This window comes from Panthera tigris, chromosome F3 (genome assembly GCF_018350195.1).
Source record: "Panthera tigris isolate Pti1 chromosome F3, P.tigris_Pti1_mat1.1, whole genome shotgun sequence".
Lineage (NCBI taxonomy): Eukaryota > Metazoa > Chordata > Mammalia > Carnivora > Felidae > Panthera > Panthera tigris.
The window spans coordinates 45,601,961-45,625,530 of NC_056678.1; the positions used below are offsets into that span (position 1 = coordinate 45,601,961).

The 23,570-nt window shown below is 35.4% G+C and overlaps 1 protein-coding gene and 1 long non-coding RNA gene across 4 annotated transcripts in view; one reads left to right on the forward strand and one right to left on the reverse strand.

Annotated features, from left to right (window-relative positions):
• The window catches only part of KCNT2 (potassium sodium-activated channel subfamily T member 2), a 360,405-nt gene that overhangs the window by 254,459 nt on the left and 82,376 nt on the right, over positions 1-23,570 (forward strand). For all 3 annotated transcript variants that reach the window (XM_042976234.1, XM_042976237.1, XM_042976236.1), the window contains 4 exons: positions 1,410-1,639; positions 9,525-9,738; positions 12,476-12,581; positions 16,914-17,086. In XM_042976234.1, coding sequence (XP_042832168.1) covers positions 1,410-1,639; positions 9,525-9,738; positions 12,476-12,581; positions 16,914-17,086 — 723 coding nt within the window. The remainder of the gene's footprint in view (positions 1-1,409; positions 1,640-9,524; positions 9,739-12,475; positions 12,582-16,913; positions 17,087-23,570) is intronic.
• On the reverse strand, positions 1,248-20,880 carry LOC122235867. Its single transcript, XR_006213961.1, has 3 exons — positions 20,861-20,880; positions 1,945-2,004; positions 1,248-1,257 (listed from the first exon to the last, which is right to left on the reverse strand). It is a non-coding gene; the product is annotated as an uncharacterized LOC122235867 (long non-coding RNA).

Below are 23,570 nucleotides of genomic sequence, written 5' to 3' on the forward strand. Positions count from 1 at the left end.
TTGGGATCTTCCATGTCTCACTCTGCCCCTCCCCAGCTTGCACGTGCCCTCTCTCTCTCTCTCTCAAAAATAAACATTTAAAAAATGTAAACAAAGTCATAATAACATTTATAAAAACTAGACATTTAAAAAAACTTTCTTTGGTCAGAGAAATAAGTTAAAAAGTAATCAATAGTATCTTCTAATTCAAACATGAAACATAATTTTTTTTCCTTTTTGAGAAAAATTATTTACTGAAGAAATAAAAATGTATGTTTATAATGAAAGTAATATATTATCAGTATTATAAATATATTGATAAAACATTTTTAAGGTTTATTTATATCTAGTATATTCTACTAATGTAATATTTTATGTATTACACTTAAATTCTCCATGTGATTCTATCCATACATACTAAATATACTTTTGATGTTTAAAAAATATTTAGTTTATAAATAATTTGTATTCAATAGATTTATTTGTAACACTATAAGACATATTGAAATAAAAAGATTCAGGACATTTTCTGTTTGGAGCATAACCTGAAAAAGTATAAAAGCAATTGTTAATATCTGTTCAATTTAGTGCTTGATATTTCTACTAATTAAGCTGTGCACCTATTCAGACTATTAAATTTTTTATTCCTAAAATTCAGAGTAAACCAAATATGGTAGACACAGAACTAAAAGAAATTTAGGGACCCTGATTCTTCGTCATGTGACATTGGTAAGTTTCTTCCCCTCCTTTAGGCCAATGGCTTTCAAATTTTTTTGACTAAGTAATATTGTTTTATGTTTTTTGATCAAATGAAAATACATATTTAAGGAAAGACCCAATAGACACACACTTTATAAAAAAAATTCTTACCCTTCCTAATGATATACATGCTGATGTTTTCTATTATCTTTTATTCTCTTCTGCTTTATTTAGGTGAACATATACATACATACATATATATGTTATAATCAACTAAATTGATTTCACAACACACTAAGCACATAGTTTCTTCTCCTGTGAAAATAGGAAAGTCTTGAGAATCTTGAGTCTTGAACTTTTAGGATCTTTTCAAAACGCTTTAAAAGGCTTTGATTTGCTGGAGCGCCTGGGTGGCTCAGTTGGTTAAGCGTCCGACTTCAGCTTAGGTCATGATCTCACAGTTTGTGGGTTCGAGCTCCATGTCGGGTTCTGTGCTGACAGCTCAGAGCCGGGAGCCTGCTTCAGATTCTGTGTCTCCCTCTCTCTTCTGCTTTTCCCTAGCTCATGCTCTGTCTCTTTCTGTGTCAAAAATAAGTAAAAGGCTTTGATTTGGGTTTTAATTTTCCTCTGCCTTATAACAGTTTGCTAATATGAAAACTTAAAAACAAACAAAAACTAAGAGCTTGCTGAATCACAATTCTTAAACTTTTATTTATTTATTTTAAATTAAGGTTTGGCGTCTGCTTGATTGGTGTTCGGAGGGAGGATAATAAAAACATTTTGCTGAATCCAGGTCCTCGATGTATTATGAATGCTACAGATACATGTTTTTATATTAATATTACCAAAGAAGAGAATTCAGCATTTAAAAACCAAGACCAGCAGAAAAAAAGCAATGTATCAAGGTCATTTTATCATGGGCCTTCTCGATTACCTGTACATAGCATAATTGCCAGCATGGGTAAGTATAAATAAATTTGAAAATATCATTAGTTTCTTTCTTTAAAAAAGCATAATAAATATACTCCAATGTTTGTTAAAATTTCAACATCAAATTTAGAAACTACTTGCGTATATTATAAATTTGGTGTAGCTGCATATACAGAACAAAGTTTCTAAGCTGTTAAACTGGTAAGAAATGTAGCTAATTCAAAATTGCCAACAATTGTTTCATATTTTTGATTATAATGTGAATACCCAACACTTGTGTATTTCTTTTGTAAGTTCTGTATCCAGTTATCAACAGAGGCTATTTCAGATATTCACCATTTTTCTCAAAACTCTTCTTCCATCCTCCATCTCAGGACTGAAGTTAGGTTTTATAACCTAGAAGTTAAAAAAAAAAGGAAATAGATCCAGAAAAATAAGAATTTCCTTTAAAATTTGCCACCAAACTACCTACAAGCCCACAAATATTCAGTTTTTGTCACAAGGAAATGTGTCCTTTCTTTTAACATTTAACATTTTAATAGGAATGTCATCACTTATATAGTGGACCCATCTCTTTTACCTCTTCTGGAACCTCACCTGTGTTTTGATTCATCCTCATTACCTAACTTTATTTTTTTCAAAATCATTGGCTCATTTCTCCTTCCTTTGTTTTTTTCTCTGTCTCTGTCTCTGTGTGTCTCTCTCTTCATAAACACACACACACACACCCCTGAACCTCTTGGAATGACATCTTCACAGGTAAATTCCTTGAAAGAGTTGTCTTCAGTTGCTGGCTTGTTGTTCCTTCGTGCTCTACCCAGTTCAGTCTGAAATCTGCAGTCCTTATATCACTACTCTGACAAAGTCACCACTCTTCTGTTTGTCACTAAATTCATTGAGCATCTTCACAGCATGGGACAGTTTTGACCATGTTCTTCCTGAAACACTCTAGTGCTTTTTCTCTGTATCGTGTACATTCATTTTCCCTAAATAGTCCCATCTGTTCCTATAGATTGATTTGCCTGCCAAAAATTGATGATTCTTTCATGTAAATCATTAACTTAAATTTCTCTTCACAACAACATATTCAACGGTGTACTGGTTATTTCTGTCTGGATGCCTCACAGGAAAAACTAGCACAGCATATTCAAATTGAACCAATCTTTCTGCCATCATGCAAAACCATCTTCCTCCTCTATTTTTTGGCTAAAGAACAGATGACACATTATAATTTATAAAGTCACGATTCTGACTTTTCACTCTTTCTCTCCTCTCATATCTCAGAATTCACCCAATTCTATTAAATCTGATCATTGAGTAACCCCGAGAGTCATTCCCTTCTCTCTTTGTGCGTTGTCTGTATGGTCATGGTCTCAGTCTCCATCATCTTTCCCCTCAACTGCAGGGTCAGTCCCCACAACCTTCTCTCCATGCCTTGGTGCTGTCTTGCATTCTTCTCCACCTTGAAACCAGGGTAATAATTTTTACATAATTTTGATAGTGTCATTGTCCCACATAAATCATTTGAATTGCTTCTTATTGGTCAATGGGAAAAAGAAATCTAAATTTTATAATATCACATGGCTTATAATTTGGATGACCAAAATCTCTTATTCTCATGAGTCAATCCCAGTTTCCCCAGGACAGTTCCAGTTTATATACATTGTCCCGGGTGTAATTATTGAATTCTTGATTCTCAAGAAGATAAATTGCACAGTCACTTTACTTATAAATTTTTTTAATGATTCCATCTTAATTTTCTAGTCCTGTATTTTATCATCCCTTTAATTGCACTCCTAAGTCCCAATCATACTAAATTCCTTTCAATCTTCACTAATGGTTTCTGACCAGTAGACCTTCGCACATGAAGTTTCTTTTGACAGGATCTACTCCCCAGCCTCCAACTTTGCCCTGGTAACAACTTCTAATCCTTTGTATCTCAGTCTCAATATCAGTCTTTCTGAGACATATTCCATGGCTCTACTTGGACTGTATTAGGTAACCCTGTTTGTCATTGACACAGCATATTATCTTTCTTCTACAGTAGTCCTACTCATTATCTTTCCATTGTTCACAATTACTTATGGAGTACCTAGTATGTGCTGGAAACTCTTATAAGTATTTATGATAAATTAGTAAACAAATAGACAAAGATCCCTACCTCCCAGAGCTTACATTCAATCACAGGGAAGACTGGCAATAAATAGCACATAAAAAATAAATTATTTAGTGTGTTAGAAAGTGATGAGTAATAAGAAAAAAGAAAGAGGGAAACAGAGCTAGTAAAAAAAGTCTATGAATTCTGGAGAGACTGGATTTTTAAATGAGGTGGTTATTGGGCCTTATTGAAAAGGTGACATTTGAGAAAATACTTGAAGAAAATGAGGGAATTAGCTCTGTGCATATCTGGAGGAAGATCAAGTCCCCACTGGGAGCCTAACTGGGCGGTCTGGGAACAGTAAAAAGGTTCTTGTGGTGACTTAAACACAGTGAGGGATAGTGGGGTATAAGAGATGAGGTAGAAGACGTAAAATAAGACAAATTGTGTTGGGGCTTTTAAAGTCAAATTAAAGATTATTGTTTCTACTCTGAGTGAAGGAGGATTCATTGAAAGTTTTAAGCAGAGCAATGGCATGACCTCAACTATGCTAACCTATGTTTTAATACAATCACTTTGGCTGCTATTGAGATTCTTGGTTTGGCCAAAGGATCAGAGTATTATCAAGTGGAAATAGTAAGAAGGAGAAAATTCTGGGTAAACTTTGAAGATAGAATAATTAGGGTTTGCTGATGATTGTAAATAAACTGAGAAAAGAGAACTGTGAAGAACTCCAAGGTTTTTGGTTTAAGCAACTGGAAAAAGGGAATGGCTGTCTATTGAGATAGAGAAGGCTTGGGGGAGTGCAGGTTTGGCTGGGGTCGTGGGGGTGGGGTGGGGCGGGTAAAAAGTTCAGTTTGGGTCACACTGAACTTCAAATGTTTGTTTGACATTGAGAAAAAGATGTCACATAGGAAGTTAGACATAAAAGTCTAGAGTTTAGGAAAGAGTTGTATACCAAAAAGGTAAATTTGGGGTTCGTGAGCTTATGTATTATATTTAAAGCCATGAGACTGAACAAGATCATTGATGAAATAAGTATGGACAGAAAAGGGATAAAAACAAAGAGTAAATCCTGCAGGATATCAACATTAAATATCAGGGAGATGAGAAGAAACCAGCAAGAGACCAAGAAGGAGCCATTGGCAAGGTAGTAGGAAAGCCTGGTGAGTGTGTGGTCTTAGAATCCAAATGAATCAAGTGTGTCAAGATACTGGAGTGATCAGCCATGTCTACTGCCACCAATAGTACAAATAACATCAGAATTGAGAACTGGCAATTGAATGTAACAAAATGGTGACCGTTGCTCTTTCATTGGAGTGGTAGCGGAAAACGGCAGATCGGAGGGGTTCATGACAGAATGGTAGAAGACAAATTAGATACGCTAGGTCCAGTGTCTCTCAAAAAGTTTTGCTGCAAAGGGATGCAAAGAAATGACTTTGTAGTCATGGTGGATATACAAGGAAGTGAGGAGGGCAAGGCAATCGGGAATATATTTAAGAGAATGAACATAATGATAGACCGTGGAACTTAATTTAGCTAAGGAAATGAAAAGCCATCTTTGGTTGAAGGAAACTGAAAAGGTAGTGGATTCAAAGATTATAATTCCATTGGGAATTAAAAAGGGAAGAGGTGGAAGGAGAAGAGGTGAAGGTACATATCAGAGAATGAGAGGCCAGAAATAGAGTTTACATGTACTAAATAGTAACTGTCAGATTTAGGGTATGACTGTGAGAGTGAATCGTTAAAGAATGGTGGAAGAAAAGGCCATTAGTGGATGAAGGGACAAGGAACTAAGTTTAGAGTATTGGAAGGATCATCTTCATGTGTAATGAAATATAAATCTATCTACATGCATAAAGAACTTGCCAAGAATGAGGACAGACATTGTACTGGACGGACTAATGCAGGAACTAAACTATCCAAGCATATTCATTTGCATTGATGCAGGTATCGGTTAGTTAGAGAGTTGAATTTAAACAGGATTTGCTTTTGCCAGGAGAGTAGGGGAGCAAAAATGTGACAAGGGAGCCAAGAGTGTTTGCTAGCAAATAATCATACTGCTTAAATATGGAGCCTAAGGTGGGTAAGAAGAGAAGACAGAACATGAAAGGAGTAAGGGAGACAATTCAAATTTGGTATCATAAATACAGTTGAAGTTCCAGTGGAGTGAAACCGTAGCTGAAGTTGAGACACAAATAAAAGTGACCTAAAAAGATAGGAAATAGTGGTGGTCAGAGGGTGAATGCAGGAAATGAGTAAAGGGAGCACTGTTGTAATTGGTTATAATAAAATCTAAAGAGTGAATGTGGAAGTGAGGGGCTAAGATAAGGTGAAAAGTGATTTCTTTAGTAAATTCAAGGAAGTGAGATTTTGGATGTGGGAAGGTTTATTTACCTGCATTTTTAACACACTGAATGAGGCAGGAAAAGTGTTATGAACTGGATTGTGTCCACCAAAATTCATATGTTGAAATCCTAACCGCGCCCCCCCGCTCGCCCCCCGTAACTCAGAATGTGATCTTTATTGGAGCTAAGGTCTTTACAGAGGTGATCAAGGCAAAATGAGATCATTAGGGTGGGCCCAAATCCACTGTGACTGGTGTCTTTATAAGAAGGGGAAATTAGGACACAGAGACACATCAAAGGAAGACAGTGGGAGGAGACATAGGGAGAAGATGGCCATCTACTAGCCAAGAAGTGAGACCTGGAACAGATCATTCCCTCACAGCCCTCAGAAAAAAACCAGTCCTTCTAACACTTGGGTTTTGGATGTCTACCCTCCAAAACTATGAGGCAATAAATTTCTGTTTCTTAAGCCAACCAATTTCTTTGGTTCTTTGTTATGAATGCAATAGTATTGGAGAAACGGACTAGAATCTTTAAGAAATAAGTAGAATGGCATAGTATTAGTTACCAAACAAAGCCATGAAAGATAGCGGTGGTAGAATCTTGAAGGTATGGGATACAAAGCTGGTATTTTCTAAAGGATAAAAGGAAAATGGTTTAAAAGAGAGTGACAGCACTGAGGGTATTTATCTACCTCCAACCCACCGGTTTAAAGGGGTGACGGGAAAATGTTAGGGAAGAGCCAGGTTTGTTAAGGAAAGGAAATGTTCCAAGAACAGCTTGTTTCTGTAATTGAAACTACTTTCTAAATTGCGTCTTCCCTGCTAGATTCTTTCTCAGGATCGTATCCCTCAGGCCCAGTTTGGTGCCAGGTGTCCGTGTTGGCAGAATAATCAGGAAGTGACCAAATTTCCCTATGTTGGGCAAGAAAATGATAAAGCGGTAGTTGGGGTTATGTGGAGTCAAATATATTTGGAGAATGGAGTTAAAAGATCATGATTCCTTAGGAAGCAGGAGGGGATTTAATTCCCCCAAGAAGAGTAGGGATGAGCTTTATGTAAATGGAGGTATGTTTGTTTGCTTCTAAGCAGAAATAAAGGAATAAAAGTTTGGTGAAATTTTCATGTTTGTTTAAAGTCAGGGAATTGAAGGGTTTTTTCTACATTAAGTTCTGTTTCCTCCCTGAATATGGCACTGTGGTTACCTGCAGAGGATAAATAATATACATATGATTTTTTTTTAATGTTTTAATGTTTATTTATTTTTGAGAGAGAGAGGGAGAGACAGAGTGCGAGCAGGGGAGCGTGCAGAGAGAGAAGGAGACATGATCCAAAGCAGGCTCCAAGCTCTGAGCTGTCAGCACAGAGCCCGATGTGGGGTTCAAACTCACAGACCCCAAGATCATGACCTGAGCCTAAGTCAGACGCTTAACCGACTGAGCCACCCAGCTGCCCCTATACATATGAATTTTAACTCAGAATCTTAGGATATAAATCATGTATTGCTTTTCTTTATTTTTGTAAGTCAAATATATAAAATTTAATTTTTAATCAATTCCAGACTTAATAGAAAATTTAATCTCATTTTCTCTAGGGTCCCCATTCGCCCCTCCCCCAAAGAGAATGAGTTATAGATTAGTCCTTATTTATGATGCTAAAATTTTGGGCGAGTGTATAGTTTCTGATGGCAACCACCTTTACCTTCTCTCTGATATTGGAATCGCTGAGTGCTGGTAGCCACATCTCTTTCTCAGAAACAGCAGTTCTAAATATGTTCATATATGCCCCTCACACAAAGGCTTCCCCACTGACTACAGACACACTAGGCTTCCCGTCCCTTTAATCTGAGTATGTGCATATGAAGAGGTACCAGTCTCTGAAACTTGACCCCCAGAATTTATTTGAATTTTGAGGAATTCTCAAATATTCTCACTAGACTTGTGCTACCAACCCTCACCCTCAAAAACATTCTGTTCATCTGTCTTTCTGTGAAGACTTGTAGTTGCCTCAGAGGTTTTAGAAATCAGTTGCTGACCTCTCTTTCCATGGTACAAGGAAAGAGATGCTAAAATCCATTAGTTTTATTTCCCCTTTAAAAATGCCCGCTGAGATAGTAAAGGAGGCGGCAAGGTCAGGTTTGAGAGAAGTGGAGAGTGTTTTAATAGATGATTCAGATGGGACAAAGTGAGGTCTAAGGGCTTTTAGAAAGATGACGAGGTATCACTGGGTACATACATGAAGTGAGTGGTAGTGAAACATGATGGCATCTATCAGGTAGATTGTATTATTTTCTTCAGAAGGGTAGAGACGTCAACTTTCCACAAATTGGTGTTTCAATTAATTTCAAAATTCCAATACAAAAAGTCCCAAAGGAATTCGTTTCTTCTGTTTACTGTTGAGTACCTCAAGTATTCAAAAGCCTTAAGCTATTTGGGTTTGCTGTTCCTGCTGTCTCAGGGTATTTCCACAGCTCCTGCATTTGCACTCACTCTTGTCACTATTGTCTTTCCCGTCAAAAATCAAAAGTCATGGGGCGCCTGGGTGGCTCAGTCGGTTAAGCGTCCGACTTCAGCTCAGGTCATGATCTCGCGGTCCATGAGTTCAAGTCCCGCGTCAGGCTCTGTGCTGACAGCTCAGAGCCTGGAGCCTGTTTCAGATTCTGTGTCTCCCTCTCTCTGACCCTCCCCCATTCATGCTCTGTCTCTCTCTGTCTCAAAAATAAATAAACGTTAAAAAAAAATTTAAAAAAAAATCAAAAGTCATGACTTCAGAGTAACCTTCCTTACCACCTGGTGAAAAGTTCATACATCCTCCTGCTCCGAACCCCACTGTTCTTTTTCACATCATTTGTTTTATGTTCTGCATGGTATTTATCATTATCTAAAAGAGTTTTTTTCCCCCATTTATTTGTCTACTTGGTTATTTTAAAGATAAATGGTTATATGTGGAAACATTGTCTCACTCCCTGCATATCCAAAGTGCCTAGGTTAGGTGCTTGCCATGCGGTGGGTGATTACTCAATAAATATTTGTTGAATAAATATAAAATATTAATGGTTCCAATATAAAAAAGTGGTTACGAATCAACAAGAGAATAATAACAAAACGAGGGGAAAGATATAATGAGAAATACACAATATTGCAAAGGATAAAAATTCTTATTAATTTTAAATAAATGTAAATTGAAACAAGGTATTTTTTTCACTTTAAATTCCTAAATATTTCAGGATTTCACAAGTCTTATGTTTTGTGCAATAGAGCTAGACTCAGCAAATACACTTCTGCACAAATACACAATTTTTTTTAATCCACGTAGGTAAGAAATGCCCACGTGAGAAAGAAATAACTTTGAGATTAAGGGATAAACAATAATATGTTCCCTGGTTATACTGGTTGTATTTTTATCATTAAATGGTTGATTCTCATACAGATGGCAAATGTTTTGATGGATTTTTATGTTTCATTGTTGCAGGTACGGTGGCTATAGACTTGCAAGACACAAGCTGTAGATCAACAAGCGGCCCCACCCTGTCTCTTCCTACAGAGGGAAGCAAAGAAATCCGAAGACCTAGCATTGCCCCCGTTTTAGAGGTTGCAGATACATCATCTATTCAAACATGTGATCTTCTAAGTGACCAATCAGAAGATGAAACTACACCAGATGAAGAAATTTCTTCCAACTTAGAGTATGTTTAGATAGTCTAAATTGTAAGATTTACTGGGATTTGTGCTACTATGAGACATTAATGTCCTTACCTTTTGGACATCTTAGAATCAATTCTACATACTTCTACCAAAACATCCTTCCTACTAGCCAGTATCTCTGTTATATAAAAATAGAAAATATTTTAAGACCTCAAATTTCTGGCTTCAACATATATTTCCAGGCTCCATGTTCTCTCAATTATCTGTTATCCTCAAAGAAGAAAATACATAAATCGGTATTTTCATGCTATAAGATGCATTTTCAGGATTGTATGTTTTTGTTAATTATATTGTACTCTCTAAACTTTATATCCTTCCATGTCGATATTGAAGTTCAGTTATTAAATGACATTTAATGGAGCTTTCTTCCATTAAGCTTCCCTTCCAAATCTCAGCATTTCAGCAGTCTTTTGCATATGATATACGTCAATAATATTTTGAATGCATGGATAGGGGAAGTACTTGTGCTCTTTACTGTGCTTCCATAACACATAGGGCCAATGTACATGCTATTAGTCACATTTTAGCCTTCAGTAGGGTTTGTTTACTTGTCTTCATCACATATTATATTGCCATTTCTTGAGGAAAGCACAGTGGTCAACAGTCTTGACTATGGAGTCTGAAAGAATTTGTTTCTCATGGCAGTTCCACCTTATACTGGTTATGTACAAATGACTTTGATTAAACAATCTGAATCACAGTGCCTATATCTATAAAGTGAGTATAATTGCAGCTTCATGATGTTCATATGAAGTTTAATTGAGATAATGGAGAAGTGCTTATGACAATGCTTTGTGCAGATTAAGCATTCAATGAGTAATAATTACTAGGAGGTATAGCAGGGCTAGTAGTAGTGTCAATGGTAACACCATTCACATACTGCTCCTGATATCTTTCATATAATAGATGTTCAATTAACATTGATGTTAATGTCGAATTGAACTAAAATAGCCTGAAATACAATTGAAACTTAAAAAAATCCTTCTTTTAATCCTTTACACTTTAAAAAAATTTATTACAGGGAAGTTTGATGTACCTACAGAACACAATCACTCTCCAAGAAATCAATAGTACTTAAATATAGTTATGAAATATTTGATGGGAACAAGGAGGTTTGAGTGCCAGGATTTTCCTAGAAATTACTTTGTGTGCTGTGATTGAAATTCTTTCTTTGCATGTGCTTTTGAAAAGTTTGAGAGGTCGAATTTTTTTATTTTTAGAAAACGGAAAAAGATGATGACGTAAAAGTGGAGATTATCAGGTTCTAAATTTGCAAAATGGGCACCTTTTTACCCTCCTAGCTAATAATGTCTGGAAAACAGTTTAAACTAGGTTTGAAATTTGGTTTAGAAGGTAAATTTTTACTGAGAAAACAGTTTTCATATTGGATAAAGGGATTTTGCCTCTACTAAATTTTATTTAATAAATAAATAGTTCTTTTTTCTGCTGCTGCTACTTTTTGATAGTTTTATTTTGAAAATCAGTACAGCCGTGATGTACAAGTGGCTATTTTCATGAAGTCAGCAAACAAATGAATGTTTTTGATAATATTTTAAGGAAGATTCCAACAATATTGTTTTTGGTGAATGTTTGAGTGATTAAATCAACTGTTTACTCCTTTGTGATTATGCATCCAGGACTAATGAGTATTGATGAAGTAAATCATAATAAGTCATTTTGCTTTAGGGGCGCCTGGGTGGCTTAGTCGGTTAAGCGCCTGACTTTGGCTCAGGTCATGATCTCATGGTTCGTGGGTTCAAAACCCGCATCAGGCTCTGTGCTGACAGCTTGGGACCTGGAGCCTGCTTCCAGTTCTGTGTCTCCCTCTCTCTCTGCCCTTCCCCCACTCACGTTCTGTCTGTCTCTCAAAAATGAATAAACGTTAAAAATTTTTTTTTAGAAAATAAGTCCTTTTGCTTTAAATGTGTTTTATAAAAAATAATGGTCGGGGGCGCCTGGGTGGCGCAGTCGGTTAAGCGTCCGACTTCAGCCAGGTCACGATCTCGCGGTCCGTGAGTTCGAGCCCCGCGTCAGGCTCTGGGCTGATGGCTCGGAGCCTGGAGCCTGTTTCCGATTCTGTGTCTCCCTCTCTCTCTGCCCCTCCCCCGTTCATGCTCTGTCTCTCTCTGTCCCAAAAATAAATAAAAAACGTTGAAAAAAAAATTAAAAAAAAAAAATAATGGTCATATTTTAAAAAGTCTATCTAAATTTTTAAACCGAGGATTGGCAAACTTTTTGTACAGGAACCAGCTAATAAATATTTTAGACTTTATGGGCCCTATCTGGCTGTACACACCCAGCTATTTTTGACACATGAAAGCACCCATTGACAATACATAAAATGAATGAGTATGGCTGTGTCCTAAAGAAACGTTACTTGTGGATACTTACGTTTTAATTTCATAATATTTTATGTGACATGAAATATTATTCTTTTGTCTTTTTTCAACCATTTATTTTTTAAAGCTTTTTCCAATCCTTTAAAATAAAAAACAAAACAAAACACTTTTAATTCACAAAACTAGCTGATGGGCCAGACATGGTCCATGGGTCCTGGTTTGCTTATCCTTATTATAAATCCTTTCTTTATCAAAACGTAATTGCAAGAAAAAGAGTTGCATCTAACTTTATGAAAATCGAGGGGTATGGCTATAACTTAATGGTCCAGCTTTGTGTGTTTTGTTCAAGGCAATTCAAATATTTCATATTATTTTACAGATATGCTAAAGGCTACCCACCTTACTCTCCATATATAGGAAGTTCACCCACTTTTTGTCATCTCCTTCATGAAAAAGTGCCATTTTGCTGCTTAAGACTAGACAAGGTAAGTAATTGTTATTTTCTCCAAAACTGAAATTATGGCATTTTGTAATTACATATATTTAAATAATTTTGTATAATCTTTTGACTAAAATATGTTTAAAGAGCATTATCTTCTCAAATGTAAATGTAATACATAAAATGGTGAATTGTACTTTCTTAACTGAACTGAAGATTACCCAAAAACTCTACTCTTCTACTAAAATACCCAATGATTCAGCCAGTCATCTTGTTAAGGAAAAAACAAAGGTGCCAAAATCTCAAAGTTATGAATTTTCCACATCCAAAGTCTCTCAAAATTACTTTGGCCAAATGGGCACTATTTATTTTGCCAGGTATTTTTGCCTCAAAACTTAATGTGCGATTGCTTACATGGTAAAATTAGCTGATCTATGTGTTAGCCACAAAGGTTCATTATTGATTAGACTGAAAGCTAATATCTGTGTCGTGGTTAATATCTCCTTTCCTAAAGATTTTACTATAGTTCTTGGTTCCTGTCTGGATGTTCCAAAGAAACCATTCAAAACAGAAAGCTTCCAAGAAGGCGAGCATTTTTAAATCTCTTTCATGATATGGCCAATTGGCATGACCTGTATAAGAGCTTGTTCTCTTGATGAATAAGAAAGCAGATAAAAAGAAGATTCTCAACTGCCCCTCCACCTCCTAGAAATTAAAATGCCACTAATTCTAACCAGGAATTTTACTGTAAATTTTGGAGTTAATGGGTGTTAAAATCTGCTTACAGGCTTTGGAATTTGGGCAAATAACTTCATTAAATTTCAGTTTCCACATCTGCAAAATGTTTGTAATTTTAATATGAGCCTCATTGGGTTCTTTTGAGAATTCTATAACTTAGTGTGTGTAGAATGCTTTTAACATAGTGCCTGGAAGTCAATAAATGACTAGGCACTTAATGCATTCTGTTAGTATTCTTGCTACTATTACTTTTTTGTGTAATAAACATCATGAGTCTTGGCTATTACTGTCATTCTTGAGGAAGATTAGCAGAACATTAGAAAATTTCTGCCTTTATCATTCTGAAGCTTTTTTTTGTAAATCTTTGTCATTGCTTCCAAATATTCATCTGGGTCCATTAAGATGGACAGTTCCATCTCTCAACGCCTTTTGCTTTTGTTCTTGTTTTAATTTACCGTGTGCAGTATTTGATAGTACTCTCTGTGTATTTTTGGTAACAGTAATAAATCTTAAGCTTCAGGACTCTTCACCTGTATCGACCCTTTCTAAGAACCTGTGACTAATTTTTTTAGTTTATAATATTTGTGTTATTTTCCTCAAAGAACATTCCCCAAGAAACAGAAGCTTTAGGCCCCACAAAACCTGGATTCACTTCTTGTACCATTTTATTTTTTAACACACAGTTCAAGAGAAAAAACATACTGGGAGACCAAAGAGGAGAAATGATTTATCCCCAAGCAGGACAACTGATATAATTGAAAAGTTAAGCTTTCAGAGATACAGATTGGTGAACAATAGAGGGTCCTTTAAAACTAAAGACTGAACTGTCTCTCTACCATATAGAGAAGGCAAAGTTTCTGAATGTTGCTGACTAGCTGTGACATCTGGTATTATCATATATTTATTTAGCATTAGGCTGGCTGGAGGTGGTGGTCTGCTCCATAAAGGAATGCCTACTTTGTAATTAGGAGATGGGGTTGGGCAGCCAATCCTACTGCATCTGTGAAGTGTGAGTGGGGATTATGTTGCCCAGTTCATTCTGCATCAGCATCAACAAGCTGGTTCCTGATCAAGGTTTATCAACACTAAATTCCTTGTTTTCTCCTTTTTGTTTTCTTATTAATTGAGCTACTTCTTCTTAAAAAAATTTTTTTTTGATGTTTATTTATTTTTGAGAGAGAGAGACAGAGCACGAGTGGGTGAGGGGCAGAGAGAGAGAGGGAGACAGAACTCAAAGCAGACTCCAGGCTCCAAACTCTCAGCACACAGCTGGACACAGGGCTTGAACCCACAAACCGTGAGATCATGACCTGAGCTGAAGTCGGACACTTAACTGACTGAGCCACCCAGGTGTCGCTAATTGAGCTACTCCTAAATTAGTTCTTTTTTTCTCATTTTACCTCATAAGTCTTCAAGTTCTTAATAGTCTCAACATCACCTGTCACTCTTCCCTTTCCACGACCTCTTTGTGAGTGACCTCATTCCTTCATATGGTTGCAGATCCTACTTATATTAGTAAATCTTCAATCATACTTCCAATGAAGGCTTATTGCTCCCTCCTTTTTAAAACCATTTCCCCTTTCTCCATTCTTTTTTATACCTTAAACCTTTCTTCTGGATTCATTTTTCTACTTCCTAGATTATAGCTTTTAGAAATTCTCTTACTAAGGTCCTGTCAGTGTTAAATTCTGTCAATTTCAGTTTCCCTACAAATATTCTTAATCTTAAAAGATAGTTTTGTTGGGTGTCCAATTCCAAGCTATGAGTTTTCTTTTTCCTTTAAGCACATTGGGATTTTATTTACTGCCTTATGGGCTCCATGTTGCTTTTGAGAAATGGCCATCATCCTAGTTCCTATTCCCTGTGGAGAGTCTCTGTTTTCTGTTTGGCTGGTTTTAAGATCTTGTCATTGCCTTGGTTGTTCTGCACTTTTATTACCATGCATATGAAGCTGGATTTTTATTTATTATTTGACTGAAGTTTTGAGTATTTCATTAATTCTAGAAAATCCTCAGTCAGTATTTACTTGAATAGGGCTTCTTTCTGATACTTTCATTTTCAGGCATCTCGTTTAAATATATGTTAGACACTGTCACACTGTTTTCCAAATATGTTCATTTTTTCTTACTACTTTATATTTCTTTCCTTCTCACATTCTGAGTAGTTACTTCAACTCTGCCCTGCAGTTGACCCCATTCATATGCATCAAATGTGTAATATTACCCAGCTTTTGAGTTTTTATTTTTAATTAGTGTACTTTTTAGTTCTAAAAGAGAATATATGCATTTCTTAACTTTTTTTAAATGTTTATTTTATTTTTGGGAGAGAGAGAGCATGAGTTGGGGAGGGGCAGGGAGAGAGGGAGACACAGAATCTGAAACAAGTTCAAGGCTCTGAGCTGTCAGCACAGAGTCCAATGTGGGGCTCGAACTAGGGAATGGTGAGATCATGCCTAGGCCGAAGTCAGAGGCTTAAACCAACTGAGCCACCCAGGTGCCCCAAATATATGCATTTCTCTTAACATCTGAGTATTTTAAATAATCTCTTCTTATTTGTTCATACTTTAAATGTTCTCTTTTATTTCTTTAAATACAGTAAACGTGTTTGTTTTATATTCTGAAATAATAACATCAATAATTTGTAGTCTTTGTGAGTCTAATTCTATCATTTATTGTTTCTGTTGACTCATGGTGCCTTGTTCCCAACAGCATTTTGTAATTTTTTATTAAAGAATGAAGGTAGAGAATATTCCAGAATTGGTGATGAATCCACAGAGGATCAACTAATCTCAACCCAAATAAACAAACTCACATAGAGACATAGATAGATGAAAAAGCAGAACACTAAAGGAGTTCTCCATGCAGATAATTTAGTTTAAAAGAACCTTGGTTTAATACTGCTATGTCTATTAAGTACCAGCCCCCTAGAAAATAGCAAAATACCCTGAGGGCAACAATGAGTTTTGATAAAGTATTGCTATTGTTTTTGTTGTTATTACCAGTAGTAGTATTGTACTTTTGTGTATTTCTATCATTATCTTGACAGCTCAGATATACAGTTATATAATTAAGGATTTTTTTTTGTTTTGTTTTTCTTTGCTTTTTTGTTTTTTAACAACAAAGAAAATGCTTTTTCCATATTCGTCCCTTTAGATATTCAGTACTTGGAATGTTCAAAGGTTATTTAATTATGCTATTTCTGGCAATGAAAGTCAGAAGTAGATTTTTCCCAGCATTATTGAGATATAATTGACAAATAACAATTGCATATATTCAAGGTATATATAACATGATGTTTTGCTATCCATACACATTATGATAATTTTTAAATATAGATACCCAGATGTCATCTAGTAGTAAGTTTCAGTTTCCAGTAGAACATGTATGCACACATATTGCTGACTTTTTCTTCCCCTACATCATGCTACACACCCGCAATCATTTGTCTTGCCATGCACACCTTTGTTTCCTGAAGCAGGCTGGAGAACGGCATAGAAAAATGTAACTATTTTCAAATTTTTTATAAAATAAGGGATTTACTAGGTTAACTTAACTTTACTTTTCCATATATCCTAAATTTTTTCACCAAATTTTAGTGGAGTGTAAAAATGGCATTTCTTTGTATAATTTTTCTTCTCTAGAGTTGCCAGCATAACTACTATGAGGACGCAAAAGCCTATGGATTCAAAAATAAGCTAATTATAGTTGCAGCTGAAACAGCTGGAAATGGATTGTATAATTTTATTGTTCCTCTCAGGGCATATTATAGACCAAAGAAAGAACTTAATCCCATAGTACTGCTATTGGATAACCCGTAAGTATATTTTAAAATACCCAAACAAGACAAAGAGTTTTTAACATTATATCAAAAATAATTTACTTTAATTTGCTTAGAATATTTTAAATCAGATACATTATGGCACATGATTCATTGGGAGGTATATTTTGTGCTAAAACAATCACTGAGTATGGTTATGTTTCACAAATACTACTTGAAACATCACTGGAGCACTCTGAGCATCTTATTTAAGACTATTTTGCAAGTTGTTATCACTCAATATCAATGGGAAAGACGCCATTGAAATAATTACAGTTATTTTCTTTAAGTTAATCAGCTAGTCTGGAAAATTTCTGCCAAAACTAGACAAATTTCTTGTCTTTTGAAAGAACCATTAATTATCAGCTAAGCATATTAATGATCCATTCTTATGTCATAGTATGATACATAATTATAAGTTATTATGATTCTTCCACTGTCAAAACATACACTCTATACCATAACATGAATAATTAATGCTTTACCATGTTCATGTATTTTGAAAACGTGGGATTGATATACTCTTGTGAGATAAGACTACTTAAGCATTTCACAATCCTTATGCAAATATAAATGTGGGTCACTGAATGTTACGGTCAAACCCATTGTGTCCTAAAATTATGATATTCCTCTCTGTGACTCAAAATTGGTAGCAGATGGTTCTTAGATCAATACCATATTTTAGGATCCTCCAACTCTCCTCTTAAATTCCAAAGTGATACAAAATTTCAGGATAAACTAAATGAGGCCAAAATCTGTTGCCTTGTTCTGCCTTTAAAATTTATCAAAAGAAGTTTTTCAAAATAGAAATTCTTTCCACTATTTTAACTTAGTGACATTGTTTATTCTGAATATACCAATATCAAGACACTCATTGATGTGTCTTTTTTAGCATCATTATTGCAATGATAACTCTAAAAATTGAGAACACTCTAGAGGTTTCAGATGAAGAATTTTCAGGTATGATGACTCAGTGACTTTCCTGTTATCACTTTGGCATCCAAGGAAAGATTAGATAAATTTAGGGCAGGTATGGGGGAGCAGAAACTTGGATTTGATGTCAGAAGAAATTAAAGCTTAATGAAACAAATCTTAGGAGGTTGGAAGTTGGGTTGCGGGATGGGTATGGCAATGGAGTGGTTGTAAAACACCTCCAAGGCCTTTGAATATATCCCTAATTCTAGAACCTCTTTGGCAGGAAGTTCTAAGGGACTGGTTGAACTGGCACACAAGAAATGCTCATTTGGCCCTGTGAATTGTAACACATCAGGTTTTGGCTCTTTGTGCTTTTGGTGTGTTTGTTCCCTTAGAGATAGTATTTAAGGTAGGTGCATTTTCAAATTGATTGCCTTAGAACATCCTCATCTTGTATGGCTTGGATCGAAGTGGATCAACTGAGGCCCCAGAATACAGAGAGAAAGATAGGAAGAGGCTTGAAAAAGAAGTATCCCTGTGGTAAAGCAAGGGGTAAAAACTGACCTTTCCCCTGCTTTACGTTATTTCAAGGTAAAATTTCTTGTTCTAATGTGTAAATCTAATTGGGTTCCTGGACCCAGTTTCAATGTGTGTATGTGTTGGTGGGTGGTTTCCCACATCCCCAGCAAGCAATACCTGAGACCAGCTGGGTGTCCTACAATTCAAGTCAATTCTAACACTACTGTCTGGGTTAAGGGTTCCACAGGTTAAGAATTCAGTCCTACAAGATTACTTCCTCCATTCAGAAGCCAATCACAAGCTCAGCTTATCATCTGTGTTTCTGCCCAACCAGCTATAGACTGGAGGTTCCAGTGACCCCCTCCTTGGACTTGAGGTGCTACTCACAAGTCCAGGTTGATAGCTATATTTCTTTCTTTTTTTTTTTTTTTTTTAAGTTTTTTTTTTTTGACAGAGAGAGAGAGAGCACAAGTGGGGGAGGAACAGAGAGAGAGAGAGAGAGAGAGAGAGAGAGAGAGAGAGAGTCAGTCTCAAGCAGTCTCCACACTGTTAGCACAGAGCCCAACATGGGTTTCAACCCACGAACCATGAGATCATGACCTGAGCCAAAATCAGGAGTCAGACATTTAACTGCCTGAGCCATTTAGGTGCCCCTTTAGCTATACTTTTGACCAACAGACTAGAAATCAGAGTTCCCTACTCAAGTTCCATTAATTTCCTAGAACAGCTCATAGAACTCAAAGAAATGTTTACTTCCTGGATTACTGGTTTACTATAAAAAGATATAACTCAGGAACAGCCAGATGGAGTTGATGCATAGGGCAAGGTATGGGGAAAGGGCATTGAGTGTCCACACCCTGTCTGAAGGCACCACTATTGCCAAATGTTCATGGGTTTACCAACCTAAAAGTTCCTCAGACTCCTTCCTTTGGGTTTTTATGGAGGGGTCATTACATAGGTAGGCATAATTGGTCAAATCATTGGTCACTTGTTGTTGAACTCAAACTCCAGCCCCTCTTCCCTTCTCAGAAATCAGGGTATGGGACTAAAAGTTCCAACCCTGTATTCATGGTTTGTTCCCCTGACAACAAGCCCCCAAAAGAGGTGGTTCCCAGAAGTCACCTCATTAATATCAACCTGGTTGTGATGGAAAGGGGCTTGTTATGAATAACAAGACACCCATTGTACATCTATGGTTCTGAAGTGATATAGGAACTGAGGACAAGAGAACAAACATTATGACAAAAAATGTTCCCATTCTCCTTTCCTCAGGAAATTCTGAGGGTTTTGGGAGCTATGATCCAAGAATCATGGATGATCTGAATGTCCAAATATATATTTCTTATAAGTCACGATATTACACCTCCCAAAAGAATCCATATCTCTAAATTTTGGAGTGGTGTTTACTCCATGGAATAGAGATGGACGTTTCTCTGTTTTAATATCTAGTCTTATTAGGTAATCCCATGTCAGCATCATTAATCCTCCTGTGTCTACCTTATTATCCCATTGAGCAGGTGGCAGGGTCTAGAGTTCCTTCATGTGTGTGTCTTATGTAGATTTTTGAATGGTTATATCTAAATCAGTCCCTTTTTGTTTAGTTCTGAATAAATAAGTTGCCAAAATGCCCAATTACTGATGGATTGGTTGAATGATTGATTTGTAATTTAGAGTTATAAAAACAATTGGTCGTTTTTATAGTCTTAATTCCTAAATCTGGTCAATCATGGAAAAACCTGAAAACTCTGTTCCTCTTAATTATTGGAAAACTGGTCAGTATTTCCACATAAATCTAGATGCAGCTTTTATTAGAGAGAGTATTTTGTCTGAATGAGACCATAGAGATCCTTTAATAAAGTCAATATTCTTTACTTCTACCCTCTGTTCATAACAGTAATAATTGTTGAGCATTTATTGCCTGTCAGTCATCATACTGGACACTTTTATTGTACATTTGTTCCCCTTAGAAATATATCTATATCGTATACTGATGATTTATCCTCAGAGAGATGTACCAAGCAGCTTAAAATCTCAAAGTTTAGAAGTTACAATGATAACATTTAAATAAACCAGCTTGTGTCACTTGGTTACAGTACTCTTAATTTATAGACAAGGAAAAACAGACCAAAGAAGTTAAATGACTATTCCAAGGTTAGTTCTAGGATTAGAACCTTCTATGTAATTCATACTTCATTGTTCTTTCAACTATATGATGTTGCTTAACTTACAGGTTTTTAACATATGCAAAAAATACAGTGCGAATTCTTTTTAGAAACAGTAATATATTTTAACTGGATTATTTTGCATTAAAATTTTTTTGCTTTCCTAATAACTTACATTTTGGAATCCAATTATTCCCATGATGTTTTTTTGTTAGATGACTTTTGTAGGCTTTGACTTTCCTTTCAAAGTGTTATGATGAAAGTACATGCTGTAATGTTTATTAGCTTCCTGAGTCCTTCCCAAAAGTGATGTCTAACATTTTTATTTGTTGTCCTCTGCTCTTTTGGCCAAGAATGAGGAAACGAAAACTAAACACTAATAAATAATGTTCCAGGAAGTTTTATGCAATCCTTTTTTTTTCAAACAATGAAATGTTTGTTGCTCTGCCATGACTAGTATTTTGTAATCTATCCTACAATGTTACAAAGAAATATGATGCTTTTCTTCTTCAACATATTTCCATGTTATAAGAATATGTATGCTAAGAATTGTATATACTTTTTTAAGTATTAGTTAGTTTAGTGGGTTTTGACTTTGTTTTAAATTCACATGAGTATTGCTGAAAATAGTATTCAGTACGTGGCTATTTAAGTTGAAAGAACAATTAATTCAATATAACAAATAAACAATAACAGATGTCATAAGTATGGGATTTTAAGATGTAAATTAAATTGATAATATTCCCAAACATAATATGTCAAAATAAGTTTTCATAATGTTTCCAAATAGAAAGACTTGTGGATCTCATCTGATAACTTAATGAAACCCAGTCACAATGGAAAAGATCTTGCCCTTGATACTGGCTCTTTAGAGCTGGTCTTGATTCTAATTGGTTGGCCATCTGTTTTGTTTGGTCTCTTGTTGTGCTATGCTGATCTTAAATATTTCGATGACCACCACAACCTTCAAGGTCATCTAGTCATCTGATAATACCATTTCATAAAAGAGATGGAGACAGGAGTCAAAAACTTTGGAATATATTGCCCAAAGCTACACAAAGTTGAAGTGCAAGATCCAGGCTTATGTTCCCAAATTTTTACATCTTCTTTCTACAATCCTTTTAGTGCATCAATCTTCTTTTCATATATAGTGTCCAGTAAACTTCAGCTTATTTTAAAAGCAATGATACATTGTCTGATATATCAGAGCCCTTATTAAAGACATTCAATCTTTGGGCTCATGGATCTGAGATATGGTCTAAGCTTACTTAACTTCTTGATAAGGCTTTTGCATGTTATCAAATATCTCTAAGCCTTAATTTTCTCATGTGTAAAATGAGTAGGACATTTATCTGAACGGCTAATTTTGAGACTTTATAAGACAGTGTGTATGAAGCACTAGTGAAATATCTCACTTAGAAAGGCAGTCAGGAAATGTCAGTTGTCCCCCTACCCCCCATACCAATCAAGAAAATGACATTGTCACTATTCAAACTGATGAGTGGATTTGGGTGAAAACCCAATTAACAATAAAGGGAAATTTATTTTAAGCACTTAAATGAAACTACTTATATATTTTTAAGAAAGGAATAAACTACTTAACAGAATTATGAAATGCTGACAAAATAAACTGTCTCACTATATTGATTCACTTCTTGAATTTGAAATACAAAAATTAAGTCCATCACATTTATTACTTAAATGGGAAATAATGATCTTCAACTTTGCAAATCCATGCAAATCCACAAACCTTTTCACTCCTAACAATCAGTAGCTAATTAACATTTGCATATAATGGCAATTTTTATAATGAAAGCTTTTGTAAGAATATGATGTTTTAGACTCATAAACAGTCATCTTTCTTAATATAATTACAGTTAGGTTGCAGATTAATGATGTGCTCACTTTTTTTCTGTTTACTAACATCAATTATGTCTGAGTTTGTTGAATTTTAATTTCTTGTATTACTATTTAGATACAACATGTTTCATTTGAGTCTGTGTACATTTCTTTTGTTCTAGATCTCTTTTCCTCTTTATCTTTTCTTGATTTGAAATACTTTTTTGTATATTAAGCAAAAAATCTATGAATTTATAAGTAACATATAAATATATAACACATTTTAAAAAATGCTTAGTTTTGAGAGAGAGAGAGAGAGGGTGAGCAGGGGAGGGGCAGAGGAGAGGGAGACAGAGGATCTAAAAGCAGGCTCTGCGATGATAACAGAGAGCCCAATGTGGGACTTCAACTCTCAAACCGCGAGATCATGATCTGAGCTGAATTTGGACGCTTAACTGACTGAGGCATCCAGGTGCCCCTAAGTAACCCATTTTTAAATGTTTCTTTTTTGCTAATTTTTTTGTGATGAGCTTTAGAGTTAAATCTGTAATTATTTTCACTTTTCCATAATGTAATTTCTAACATAGATAGGTCTTCTGTATTTAACATTCAGATAAAAAATGCATACATTTTATTCTATAGTATTGATGGTTTTGTTTTCCTACATTCCATTCTTCATCTGTCCTATGTTTAGGGTGCAGCATAAGAATGGGACATTTCCTGTTTTTATTAGAGTTTTATGTTTTTGCTTAGTGTCTTTCAGTGTAAAGGTTATGTTTGCCAATTAACTTCAATAATTAGAAAGATTAGTCTATTAAGAGCCTATATCATTTATGTCACTCATCAATTACTAAGCAGTTTAGTGACATGAACACTGTTGCCAATTTATTTAAATGAGCTAACATAGTACATACAAATGTACAATTGCTATGTTCTTTATGTTTCAAGTTTCCTTATAAACTAACTTTATCAATAAAAGTAGATGAATCTGTTCGTTATACAAGTTACATTTGGCAAAAAGTATGGCATATAAGATTCTCTACATT